At 36.1% G+C, this 14521-nt stretch overlaps 1 protein-coding gene across 2 annotated transcripts in view; it reads right to left on the minus strand.

Annotated features, from left to right (window-relative positions):
- LOC111057943 overlaps nucleotides 1–14521 on the minus strand; it is a 55594-nt gene that overhangs the window by 7337 nt on the left and 33736 nt on the right. For both annotated transcript variants that reach the window (XM_022345424.2, XM_022345426.2), the window contains 3 exons: nucleotides 12095–12268; nucleotides 8404–8593; nucleotides 2557–2738 (listed from right to left, as the gene is read on the minus strand). In XM_022345424.2, the coding sequence (XP_022201116.2) occupies nucleotides 2557–2738; nucleotides 8404–8593; nucleotides 12095–12268 (546 nt within the window). The remainder of the gene's footprint in view (nucleotides 1–2556; nucleotides 2739–8403; nucleotides 8594–12094; nucleotides 12269–14521) is intronic.

Consider the following 14521-nt stretch of genomic DNA (forward strand, 5'->3'; position numbering starts at 1 on the left):
CTTGCTGTCAAAATTGGATTAGGTGGTAGCAGTGGCAGAAGTGATGACGTACAGCATCCTCAGTTGGTGGAAGTCTTGGGAGGCTATGTTTACTTCCAAAAGCAGACTTGGCAGAGAGCTGGTTGAAGGTTAAGTCTTGTACCACTGTACAGAATCTTTAGAAAAATTTCCCCTGCATCCACCACCTCCTGTTGGGTTCCATTAGGTTTGTTGAAAATGCTCACTGTGTCCTCCAGTTGTGGGTGGGTTTTGAGTGTAGAGCATAACTTCAATTTTCCTCGGCCGAAAAAGGCAGATGGTGTGTCACAACCACTTATGGTGTAAATGAAGAGTATGTGGCTGTGGTTGTCCTTGTAGGATTGAGGTGAAAAAGCATAAAAATTATTATTGTAGTTTTAGCAAGCATTTCATCACCATTTCGTTGAATTCTAAAAGTTTATATAACTTTCTGTGTAATTTATAGTAAAATAACTTTTATTCCACTTATTATTGAAATCTAGGATCCAAGCAAAAATACTATGTTATCTATTTGAATGGATTAATCTAATCTGATCTTTAACCGCACACATCATCCTCTTCTGCCATCTTCCTCTGGGAACCCAAATGACAACTGAGTTGGCTCCTTTACAATAAAAACTGTCTCATTTTTCATGCATTAAGAGCCAGTAAGATTGTCACTGACCTTATGAGCAACATGATAACACCATTACCACGATAAATTAATACCATAGACGATTTGAAAAGAAGTAAAAATGAAAAATGAAACGTGAATTCAGCAATTTCTCTCAAAGTAGGAAAAATTATCAATTTTCGAAGAGATATAACTCATTTCCTATTGGAGATAGACGATATACCTAAGAGTGAGTTTATAGTCCTGTGAGAGTTGATGCAACGTTGCCAAATCAGCTAATTATAAATAAAAGTACATTCATATTTCATATTTAAACCTGATGAATTGTTAACGTCGTTTGGTGTTTTGATGGGGGAGGGGGGGGGGGTGTTGAGGAGGCACTCTGCTGTTTCATCCTCATCTGGACTATTTTTATGAAATCTACTCTAGTGAATACTTTATAATTTTCACACTATAACACTGTATAACGTGCACTTTTTATTTCCAACAATGACCGTTTTTAGCAATTAGCAGTTGGTCTAAATTCACCCTAAAGAAGTTAGCGCCAAATCATGAGTCTCATAAATTGAATCACCACCCTAAAATATAGGCTACCTTTTTTGTTCCAACTCCATCATCAGTGATTGTATTGACAACTTATTAATACTCTAATTACGATAAAAAAAATACCACATATCACTTTATAAGAAGTGAAAAGGAAAAAACATGGATTTAGCGATTTTTCGCAAAGTTGAAAAAATTAACAATTTTCAACAATCTATAACTCGCTCCCTGTTGGAGATAGAAAAACATCTAGGGGATGAAAATTGTAGAGATTTTAATGCTCTTCAAAAAATAATAGAACAAAAATATCGATTGAAGAATTGGTTTTGGAGATATCGTGAAAAAACTGAAAAAAGTACCAAAATCTCTTGGTTTTCAGGCTTTCAAAAGTTATGCCTTCAGAAATTTTGGTGGGAAACCATAGATTACTCTTACTAATACCCAAATGGACCGATTAGAACAATAAAATCAATTACCTTAATTATTGTTTGGTTCGATGCACTATTTGATTGGGCTGAATAAGTACATTATCAAAATGTTAGGGAGAGGAAAAATAAGAACTGTTAGTAATGTCGGGTGAACACATTTTTCCCAAGATATAGATAGATAGATAGATAATTTAGCAGCCACTAACCTCCTCTCAAAGGGGTATAAGGACTTGTCAATCATTATATGAGCGTGTATGCAAAAAATTGAAAATGCAACTTTTTAACCACCCTCATCCCTCTAGGACATGGGGTAGGGATGGGGACTTTTGATATGTTCACCTCGTAACTGATCCTAGCAAAGCAGCAAAGTCAAAAATTGTGTTCAAAACATTCCCTCCAAATTCCTTTGTCGATTGGTATATTGTTGCAAAACTGAAGATTTCACCCTCAACACTAAAACTGCTGCAACAGTCGTGGGGAAATGCGTAAACTTGTAAAATTATACATAAAATTGCAGAGAATTTGATGCGCCAATCCTATAAGCTCATAATAAAATAGATTTTTTTTTGACAATTATAAGAGCAAAAATAGCAAAAAAATTGGAGGCACACATGTATTTTCAAAAATGTCACACCTTCAAGAGCAGATATCTCGAAAACTACGGAAGATATAAGAAAAGTTGTGAGATGAATATTGAAGGAAATTATGTGAGCTTCAATTTTGTTCAATGGTCATGTCAGTAAGTTGGGTAGTTTTTGAGTTATATGCGAGAAATCAAGCACCCCCAGCACAGGGGGTAGTAGTGGGGAATTTTGATATGTTTACCTCCTTACTACCCTTAACAGAACAGCAGGGTCAAAAGTTGTCTTTCAAACTTTTCCCTCAATAAAACTTCGTTGACAGGACTATAGTTCAATAATTGAAATTAAAAACAAGTTGAAATGCTTAACTCACGTGTTTCCCTTGTAGAGTGTGACCTTCAAGACTTCCTGTAGCACTTGTCGACATTTGTCGTGGTTGATGGAGGGGAAAAAGTTGGTGACCAGGTCGGGCAAGGTCATGAGCAGTTCGGTGTTGGTGTAGGGCTTGGCGTTGATGCAAGGAACCATCTTCTCATTCACCAGCGCTTTCTGGATCTGTCCACACAAAAACCATTAGTAGCCTACATCACAAACTACAACAAGCTAAACTCAAAGAATAGGCAGAATAATTAGGAATAGGTTTCGACCTCCCGTATTGCAGGCTTGAGAGAAGGCAGGTTAGCTCGACTTATATGGTGGGAAAGAAGCTAGCTACCCATTACTCTGCCACTGGCAAGCCTGAGGTCAAAGTTGAGGCTGTTCCTTGAGGATCTCCCGTTTTATGCGCTGAATGAGTTTTTCAGTTGTGAAAGTGCTGCTTTGGAGCGGTATTTTACTTGATGCACGCTCTTGCCTTGAGTGCATGCTTTTTCTTTCATTTTTAATGACTTGTCTATTTGTGACCATCCATTGTGGTTCACATTATGGACAGAAACAAACATAATAATAATAATAAATAAACATTGAATGAATCCAGAAACAACTTATAGCTTGGTTACAAACAATTTAAAAAAATCTGGTGTGGCGCACTCACACAACTTTCCTTGCCGTTATGAAAATTGATCACCTGACGCTAGTGTTCACGCGCATCTCAAGTCTACTATTCAAAGATCTGAGCCAGCTGGTGACAGGACAATAACGCTGGAGATACACGAGGTCTCCTATCTCTTCATAGTGAATCATTCAATAGAACGCTGAAGACACACGAGGTCTCCTATCTCTTCATAGTGAATCATTTAATAGAATCAACAGTTGCCAACAGTTTGCAATTGAATAATCACATTTTCTCGAATTTCGAGCTTATATTCAATTTTAGGTGAAAATGTTACTGAACATTAATTGTAAAGATTTTCATGCCCAATCTTTTCCATTTGAAATTTGTTTGAATTGTATCTGAAGCCTGATAATTGGGAATCTAAAATCAAGCTTTGCATAGATGGGGCGGAGCTACTGAAATTTTTTCAGAGATGGGACTTGTGGCAGTTGATAGCTTATCAATGACTATTTAAGGTATAAACGTGATCGAAATCGTTGGAGCCGTTTTCGAGAGAATCGCAAAAACCACTTTTTTGACAACATTTTTGCCATTTTTGTCGCCATCTTGAATTGCATTTGATCGAAATTGTTCGTGTCGGATCCTTATAGTGTAAGGACCTTAAGTTCCAAATTTCAAGTCATTCCGTTAATTTGGAGATGAGATATCGTGTACACAGACGCACATACACTCATACACACACACACACACAGACCAATACCCGAAAACCACTTTTTGGACTCAGGGGACCTTAAAATGTATAGAAATTTAGAAATTGAAGTACCTTAATTTTTTTCGGAAAGCAATACTTTCCTTACCTATGGTAACAGGGCAAGGAAAGTAAAAACAGACATAGCATCAGCATAAAGAATAGCATTGTTTCTTATGAGTGTTCACACATTTGTGTGAACACTTTCATGAGATCCAATGGTGCTCTTTCCAAGTCAATCTGAGCAAAATTTCATTGGAAATCAGAATTGTTTGAAAAATATCCCAAACATTTAGAGATTTTAACAATATTTTCAACAAAAATTGAAACGAGAATCATGTAAGGGGACATAATATCACTGCATTCATGAATTAATAGAACAAATGCAATGTGGTAAGTGCCTCTCAATTGATCTACCATAGCTGTGAACTGAAACCACAATAAGTGATTCTAGTAGAAAAACTATGGCTTACGTATGAAAAAAGCATGACTTCGAAAAAATGGTTGAAATATGCCAAGGAGCCGAGTAAGATTTAAAGTAGGACTCCTATATGGTAATACGTATGACAAGTAACACTTGAATACATCCATGATCACTACCCCAAGGTATCAGCTACATATCTAACAAACGAATTAGAGCCCCATTAAACAGTCATATATGTAGTTTAATAACTATAGTGAGATTCCAAGTTGATAAACTAAAGTAATAAGTCAATAAAAATGATAGGATGGCAAAGTTGCCTATTTTCTGATACCACCGCCATGTCTAACTTGAGAGTGCGCCATGACATCCTTGAGAGTGCGCATTTCTTTTGTGCGTAACCGGAGAAGCTAAATATTTATCCAAATCGGTTTAAATAACAAAAGAAGTTCGATTTACCACTTTTCACCTTACATTTCAAGAAAAACATGAAATATAAAACCTAAAAGTGGATGCTACATAAATAGTATAAATGCTGATATCATTCAATGTGATAAAAGAATTTTTGAATGGTAACATAAAACAGACATAGCACTAACATATAGAATAGCATTGTTTATTATGGGAGTGCTCACACATTAGCTAGCTTTCCATGTGTTAACACTTCCATGAGATCCAAATGTATTCTTTTCAAGTCTATCAGAGCAGAATTTCATTGGAAATCACAATTATTGTTTAAAGAACCCCAGACATTTTCTACATAAATTCCGACAATATTATCATCAATTTGAATGAATGAATTGGAATGGAAAGCATGTTAGAGGACATAATATCACTGCATTCATAAATAAATGGAACAAATGCAATGTGGTAAGTGCCTCTCAATTGATCTACCATAGGTGTAAACTGAAACCACAATAAGTGATTCTAGTATAAGCACTATGGCTAAAATATGATAAAAACATGATTTCGAAATAATGGTTCAAATGTCTCACATTATTTACGAAATTGTTCGTGTATTGATCCTTATATTGTAAGGACCTTAAACCTAGCGCCGCAGTGCAGTATGGTTTCTCACAGCTTGGCGTTGTTGTCATTTGAGATGGGTGTCTGGCTTGGAAGTGGGAAGTGTTTCGGCCGCATTGCAGGATGACTGTTAAGGGTTGCCGGAAGATCAACAGCTGGATTTTTTTCGTTATTTTTCGTGATAGAGAAATTCTGATTGCAGATTCGTTCTCAGCGACCCCAAGTTTAGCCTGAAGGCTCAAAATGTCGACAATGTTTTTAAATAATTAAAAATCATCATGAAAAGTCATTAATATGGTAGTACACCACGTTTCTGGAAACTTTTTACTGGTGACTGGAGTTATTATTGACACACAAAAATCAAAATAATTGTGAGAAAGAAAACTGCTGATGAACGCGAATAAGACCGTCACTCCATTGTTCTATTGTCTCGGCTGCTTGGCTGAGCATGGCTGGAGGCATCAAATAACCGACTGGATTGATCTTTCGTCTGTCCGCTAGGCGGAACTACGCCGACCATTGCTGGGTGGAAGATGTTACTGCGGCCGCTCGCATACCCACCAACGCTTCTATTATTTGCTGTCTCAGCGCCTAGTCCGAGTCAGACAAGCATCCAGCCTGCACTGCGGAGCTAGGTTAAGTTCCAAACTTCAAGTCATTCCGTTAATTGGGAGATGAGATATCGTGTACACACACAAACACACTTTTTTGGACTCAGGGGACCTTGAAAAGTATAAAAATTTAGAAATTGGGGTACCTTAATTTTTTTCGGAAAAAAATACTTTCCTTACCTATGGTAATAGGGCAAGGAAAGTAAAAATTCAAAACTTGGTTAAAAATCTAAACCGGGAGCAATACATTACGGTGCGTAGACTTCTGCGCTAAGAGCACGCGCATTTCACTTTTCATCAGCTGATGCTATGCTTCAGTTGATGCTATTGGCCATATAATCAATTATATACTAGTAGTTCTGTGAACAGTAGACCTCGCGAGTTATAAACCACAGTCTCCTCTTATTCCTCTTATACTGTCCATAAGAGTAAATCCTGTCTGTATGTCGTGTCGGCGAGATATCGGTGTGAAAACGGCTAATGGCTGTTGGGGTTGAGTATCAGAAATGCTAATAACATCAGAAGCTAATCTTCTACAAAACAAACTGGCAATAGGTCAGCCCGGGTTGGAAGCAGAGAAAGGTCGAGAGACAATAATACTATGTTATTTTAGTTATTAATTGCATGCGTAATTGCATGGAATCGATAGTGCATAAAAATTGCATGCAATTGATAGTCCACACAACACCTGATCTTTACATTGAAATATTAATTGCATGCCTCATCGCATGCAATTAATAATCCACTCGACAGCTGATGTATGATGAATAATTCTAGTCTGATTTTTACGGTAATATTGGCGTTAGAAGGAGACTCCTTTGTATTATCCTTGAAATGCAAAATTTCAAAAAACCTTATATATGTCGACACGAAATTCAAAAAGGAACATACCTGTCAAATTTCATGAAAATCTATTGCCGCGTTTCGCTGTAAATGCGGAACATAAATGTAAGCATAAAAACAAAAAACATATAAACATAGAGAAATGCAGAACCGTCGACTTGAATCTTAGACCTCACTTCGCTCGGTCAATTATTATTGCTTATTATATCTGTATTTGTACAGAAGCAGTAAGATTCAGATGCATAGCATCAGCTGATAAAAAGTGAAATGTGTGAGTTCGTAGCGCATAAGTCTATACGTACCTTTAGATAGATAGATAAATGCCTTTTATTTACAATTTATAATATCAAAAGTGATGTGGGCGAAATTGAGGAAATAATAGCCCCCTCTTCCACTTAACCCACCAAGATGTGGTTGGGTTGAGGAAAGATTACGGTTAGGTATTAGGTTTCAAATGGCAATATTCTAGTCATATTTAGAATTAATCAATCATTTTAGGATATTTCGAATTTAGAATTTTGTCATTTTAATCGACAAACGCTTACTTGTAGCGCTGAGAATGCTCCTGGTTTAGATTTGTAGCCTTTCCTGGGTACATACAGAGAGCAAACAGGTGATACCAGCAAACGCAAATTGAATAACCAGTAAATCCAACCATCAGGGGCCTGTTTCATAAAAATCTAGAAGTCCTGTAATACACGAACAGCTGATTTTATCGGCTATATTGAGCATGTAATTGGAATGGTGATTCTCCTGTATTACAGGACTTGTAACTTTTATGAAACAGGCCCCTGGGACCAGTAAATATGCAGCCGTAAGAGATTAATATTCAAATACGAATTAAATATGAATATGAATTATATTCATTATACGAATATTGAATTGAATTGAAATAGCATTTCATACTGTAGTTAAGCAGCAAATATTCTATTATCAACATTTAGAAGCACATGAAAATAAGCTCATCATTTACTCCCAGAACATAACACCTTCACATTACACAATATATGTACATTGAACCCCACTTTATCCGGTTTTGATGAGACCAGGGTCGTCGCTGATAAGCAATTTCCTGGATAAACCGATTTTTGAGAAAAAAATACCAGTAAATATCTTTAGTTTTTCCAATACTGAAAACTTAATATGGGAGCGTTGAGGTTTCTTTGATCAAAGCCCTTATATATTCACATTAAAAATTATTTCATGGATTTTTCTCAATTTATAAAATTTTAATTATACTTTTTACCTTATTTTACTTTATAACTGAAGCCAGTATTCAAGTATGACAGTTTGAGTGAACATTCGGTGTAGCCAAGTACAGTCTGCGACATCAAAACTGCTGAGCTGTTCAGAATTTAGCAAATCGTACCGTGCTAAAACATTTCCATTTTTTCTCTGCGAACGAAACCGCTAATATCGGATACACGAGTACCGGATAAGTGAGGTTACACTGTAATCCACGAGTTAATGCTTGAGTTATCAATTACAATGAAAATGTAATTCTACTTTATATTATATTAGATTTCTGTGTGTGTTTTTGCTTTAAGTTGGCCAGATATTTTTGTTTGTAGATGTACCTTGAATGGCTGATGTGACCCCTGCGTCTGGGGATGTTCACTGATTGGTATGAGCTTTTTCCACATGCCGTTCTCGGCCGACTGAGCCGTAGGCGCCTTTTGGACCACCCTCTGCTGGGGGGACTGGGGGGGCGAAGAGAGGTCTATCACCTCCCCACCTGTCGGCTGGTAGATTGACGAGTAACGGCTTCTGCAATTCAAACACCAAACAATATTTACAAATAACAGTAGCATTATCTAAAATCTATATTATAAAGAAGAGAAACATTATAAAAGAATACAAACTACACAAATCGTCTGAGCTACTGAACTTGTAGAGTGACATAAAGATTCTCAATTTACTGAGGATCGTTATAGACCAGTTTCCATTCTTATCAATCAATTTTAATCTAATGATTAAAACTTCATTAATTCAAATTTTGTTACCTGTTTTTAGCACGTGCGACTCATAAATTCGTGACTTATAAGATTGCAGGTTCTAGAACGATCAAACTCTTCTTTTTTGAGAATTTTCATCTCTGATGAAGATTATCCTCATAATTTTGACAAAATAATAAATAATTATTTTATTTTTGATGTTTCCTGGGCATAAGAAGATTTCAGTTTACAGCACTAAATTTTTCCCAGTGCAAAGCAAGGGTTAACTACTAGTAAATGGTAGAAAAGTTCTTGAAGGTTGAGTGGTAGAGAAGATCTCATAGTCAATATTGTGGACAACGTTTAGTTTGATTGCCCTGCTTGTGAATGCCAAGTTCATTGAACGCCACAATTTGTTGAGACTATGTCATTTATAGTGAGGTCCACGTTATATTGGCAGTGGCGAGAGATGGGAGAACAGCTTTGCCGATTCTCTAACTTGTCACTGCTTTCTATACAAGACAGCTGATTCAAGTATATGAAGTACCCTTTTATTTAAAACATTTAAAAAACTAGTTTCGTCCTACTTCGGCCTAGTTTTCATTAATTTTAATAAAGTAGCCCCCATACAAGTAAAGTGATTTCAACTTTCCGGAAGTCGCACCCTACTCTCAATCACACTAACAGTCGCGTGTTGTAATTTTTACATCCTATTTTTATGTGTTATGCACTCTGTTTACTGTCAAAACATATTAATTAATTATTGTATAATTAATATTTTCATCTCATTGGATTATTTTACGCCTATGAACATTTGGATGATTACCATTTCATAGCCCAATAAGGTACATCAAGCAAAGTCATCAATTCTGGGTTATTGGTTCGTTTACAGTCCCCGTGTACAGTCTTTCACTATCTTATGCACAGTGCGACTTATGTACTGTTGCGACTAAATGGCACCTTAAGACTGAACCATTGCTCGGTTGATACTGCAACTCATTGGAGTGATGGGGGAAAGTTTTGGAATGTATAGGCGACTCATTCACTGACACCACCCCATTCAGCAGCAGAAAAACTGACACTGCTGTACTTTTTACAACAGCTCGACTGCCGGAAGGTTAAGTATCTTATTTGATATTAACTGTTCATTCTTGTTGAAAATAATCAATTATATTTTATTCACCAAGGAAAGATATTATTTAATGATCTAATAATACAATTTCATTATTGAGATGAGATGATATTAACTGTTCATTCTTGTTAAAAATAACCAATTATATTTTATTCGCCAAGAAAAAATAATGATATAATAAACAAAATTTCATAATTATTGAGATTAAATTTTCTCTTTATTAATTATATTTCTACATTGACAAAAAACTATCTGGCAACGTTGCGGAGCTAGAAAAGGTTAGCGCTATCTGCTTTGTCGAATGATAGACAAGGATAACAAAACCAATTTTAATCAAATACTGCCGTTATAACGTGGACTTCACTGTAGAAGCATTTTTCAATTAAACGTAGTTTTTTGAGAAATAAAATTCCCTGCAATATGAGTTCAATGTATTGCAATATTATAGTCCAATTATAAGCTCCAAGATAGGAGTTCATTAAAATTTAATTACATGATGTTTACTTGTATCAATCTCTCGACTCTACCCAACGGGTGTTTACCATCCGGCAGTCGCGCTGTTGTAGAAAGTACAACAGTCAGTTTTTTTGCTGTACAAAACTATTGAATGGGGTGGTGTCAGTGAATGAGTCGCCTATGCATTCCAAAACTTTCCCCCGTCACTCCAATGAGTTGCAGTATCAACCGAGCAATGGTTCAGTCTTAAGGTACCATTTAGTCGCGACAGTACATAAGTCGCACTGTGCATAAGATAGGGAAAGACTGTACACGGGGACTGTAAACGAACCAATAACCCAGAATTGATGACTTTGCTTGATGTACCTTATTGGGCTATGAAATGGTAATCATCCAAATGTTCATAGGCGTAAAATAATCCAAGAAGATGGAAAAAGTAATTATACAATATTAATTAATATGTTTTTACAGTAGACAGAGTGCATAACACTTGGAAAAATTTATGTAAAAAATACAAGCACGCGACTGCTCGTGTGATTGAGTAGGGCGCGACTACCGGAAGGTTTATAAGAAGTGTAATCATGGAAAATTGGTGTCATTTTATTTATTAATTTATTGTACAAAATACCAATCATAATATCATTATGACTTTGGAGGAAAAACTGGGCTGAGCCTGTACTATTTTATTAAAAGTAATGAAGACAGTTTGAAGTGTATTATTTTGTTTTGCTAATACAAGGTGCGCCAGAGAAACTTACTTATTTGAAAGGTCATTAAAAACAAAAGTACTTTAGTTATTGTTTTGATCTTTTTTTTATATGAGAATACAATATCCCAATTATTATTTCCATGCAGTCTTTAAAATGACATCAGACCAATGGCGACCCCCATTGCGCGTACACTGATGAAGTCGATTTTTGAAATTTCCTTTCAGTATATCAATCGGTATGTTGACAATGACGTCGCGAATGTTGTTCTTGAGGTGTGCCATAGTCCGTGGTCGATCGACATGAACCAGAGATTTCAAACCCCATAAAAAAATCGCATTGAGGAAACGCATGTGGAAATGAGCCTTGTCACTAAAAAAATGACCGCGTCTTCAGGCAGGTTGTCAATCAGCATATCACATGCATTTTGACGGGCAACAAAATCACGTTCAGTCAATTCTTGAACAACAGCCAATTTATAGGGATGAGGTTGAATGTCTTCATGGGAAAATTCGTCGAACAGTGGAGTCAGAAATTGCCATAGCAGCTGCGTGTTTGCGAGCCGAACGCCGGGAAGAACGCACAACTGACTGCCTCACTCTTTCCATATTTTCTAGAGTTATGATGGTTCGTTCAAGTCCATTTCTGAGTTTAGCGACACTTCCACACTCCTCAAATGAGTTAACCCACGACAGAATCGAATTATGGCCAGGAACGAGTCTGTGGGGAGGAATTTCAAATCAAGCGCGGAAGGTGATCGACCATTAGAAAAGAAGCTCTCAACTGCGAAGGCCCGCTGCTCTCTAGACCAGAGCATGATGGCTATCTACTTGAGGGAGGATAAACTTGGGAACTTCCCCCTCCAGATGCGCCCCCTCCTGCCCCTCTACACGACCAATTCAGCGCACGGCAATTTTTTCAAATAAGTAAGTTTCTCATGGCGCACTTTGTAGTTTTGGGTCTATCCTGTTGATTTTCTCCCAATCATTAATTTGATGTTGTAATTGTGAAATGAAATGCATAAATAAATAATACTGACACAGCACTAGTCGCACTTGTTCCATTGACAGGTATGAGCGGGGGTGGATATTTGGCGACGGAGCCACCCCCCGTCGCAGCCGCCCCGGCCTGGTACTGTAGGTGGGGTGGAGGGGGCAACATGGTCGCACCCCCGTCACTCGAGCCTCCCTGGTAGGAGCCAGCACCGGTAGGCCTGCACACACAAACACAAACATTTCAACACAATTTTAATAGAAAATAATACTATAATATACTCTATAATAATACTGACTACATTTAAGGCTGTACAAAGGCTGAAAATAGACTTTCTACTGGTGATATTTTTCAAAGTTTTTCGATCATACTATCAAAATTAAAAAGTTTTCTCAGGAAAATATTTTTTCCGATCATTACTTTTTGAGATATGAGAGCCTAAAGTTTAAATTTTTGGGACAGAACATTTCAAATTCGCTAAGAGATAAATCCATGAGATTAAGAGGATAGATTCTTTATGGCATTGTTGAGAATGTGCTTTTGTAATTAACACTTTATTAATTAAAAGTTTACAATGAACAAGATTAAAAATAAAATAAAACAACATCTTTGAACGTATCTCATAAAACTCCAACTAGTTATCCTATACCATTAAACAAGCAACTTCTGTTTATATGTTTGGATGTTTAGATGTTTATATGTTTGTATTTCACCGGATCTCAAAAACGGCTCTAACGATTCTCACGAAATTCAGAACATAGTAAATTTACAATATAAAGATTCAATTGCACTAAATCTCATCCCTGAGAAAAATCGCTGAAGGACATTAAAAGGATAATTATCATTCATCCTTGGAAAAACAGCTGATAATAATTATTTCGTCGTCTGTTGGTGATGGAAGTGAGTGAGCGAGTTCATGTGTGTGGGACTGTGTCAAAATTATGGCTCAGCTGTTGAACTTTCGTAATCATTCAATCAGGTACTAAGTGCCAGTTGCAAAAAAGCCGGGTTATTTTCAATCCTGATTAATTCCAGTGGATCCATCTTTTTGAAATGGTCTTCTCTGATTTGGTTCACGTGAAGTTAATCAGGATTAAAATTAACCCGGCTATTGTGCAACTGGGCCTTTGTGAGGGAAATTTTTGCATTCCTCTGGGAATTAATCTCAATTTACTGTGATTAGATAGAACATTTCTGTATGAATGTTATTATAATTTCTTCTTTCGTAATAAACTTTTCATGCTTTTGTACTCCAGAGCAAAGTATCCATGTAGGGCTAGCCTACATCAGTATTTTTGATCTAGTGAAACAAAAATTTTCTAAAAATATCAGTTTTTGAAAAAGTTATTTAATTAACCAAAAATAACTCAACTAGAAGTTATTTTTAGTCATTTTTAGTAAATCGAATAACTTTCTCAAAAATTGATTTTTTCGAAATTTTTTTGTTTTACTAGATGAACAATATCATAAAGAATCTATCATCTGAATCTCATGGACTTATCTCTTACCGAATTTGAAATGTTCTGTCCCAAAAATTTAAACTTTAGTCGCTAATATCTCAAGAAGTAATGATCGGAAAAAAATGTTTTCCTGAGAAAACTTTTTAATTTTGATAGCATGATGATAATTATACAAGTCGAAATAAATTGAAAAATGTCACCAGTAGAAAGTTAATTTTTAGCCTTTGCACAGCCTTAATACAAGAGAAATAATATCGAAGTGGTTAGAGGAAGAGGAAGAGGAGAAGGAAGAGGCGGAGGAGGAGGAGGAGGAGTGGAAGGGGGTGGATGAGGAAGAGAAGGAGGAGAAAGATGAGGTGGAGGAGGTGGCAAAGGAAGAAGATCCCTGCAAACTCAAACATGTCCCATTGTGAATGGAATTGAATAAAAATAATTAAAACTGAAGTAACCTTTGAATAAAATAATTTTCAAATAAAATTATCAAATTGTGCTATGTGTTCACGGGAAGAAGTAGAATAAGAAGGAAAAACAAAAGAAATGCAGCAGCTTGGGGAGGAGAAAGAGTAGAACGTAATGTAGAGAGAGATGAATAAATATGAATGAGAGGCAAAGAGAAGAGAAGCAGGAGGAAGAGGAAAAAAGGTAGGAAGAAGAAGAAAACAAAGAAGAAAAATACATTCATCTTCTTCTTATTCCCACAAAAACAACAATTTTCAAGTTTAATTTATTCACTCTGATCATAGAGAAAGCATACTATTCTTCTACCCTTATTCTATTGTACTATTTATTCCATTCATATTGAATTACTTGATCAATTACTAGTAAATTTCAAGCTACTAATTACCTACTTTTTGTGTCACTGATTAAATTATTTTTATATTTCAACAGAAAATATTACAAAATTACTTATAATGAATGCACAAATTAAAATGAGTCTCGTATGGCAAAATTACTTATAATGAATGCACAAATTAAAATGAGACTCGTATGGGTTTTCTAAACACATGCGTGGC

Source organism: Nilaparvata lugens, chromosome 9, assembly GCF_014356525.2.
Source record: "Nilaparvata lugens isolate BPH chromosome 9, ASM1435652v1, whole genome shotgun sequence".
Taxonomy (NCBI): domain Eukaryota; kingdom Metazoa; phylum Arthropoda; class Insecta; order Hemiptera; family Delphacidae; genus Nilaparvata; species Nilaparvata lugens.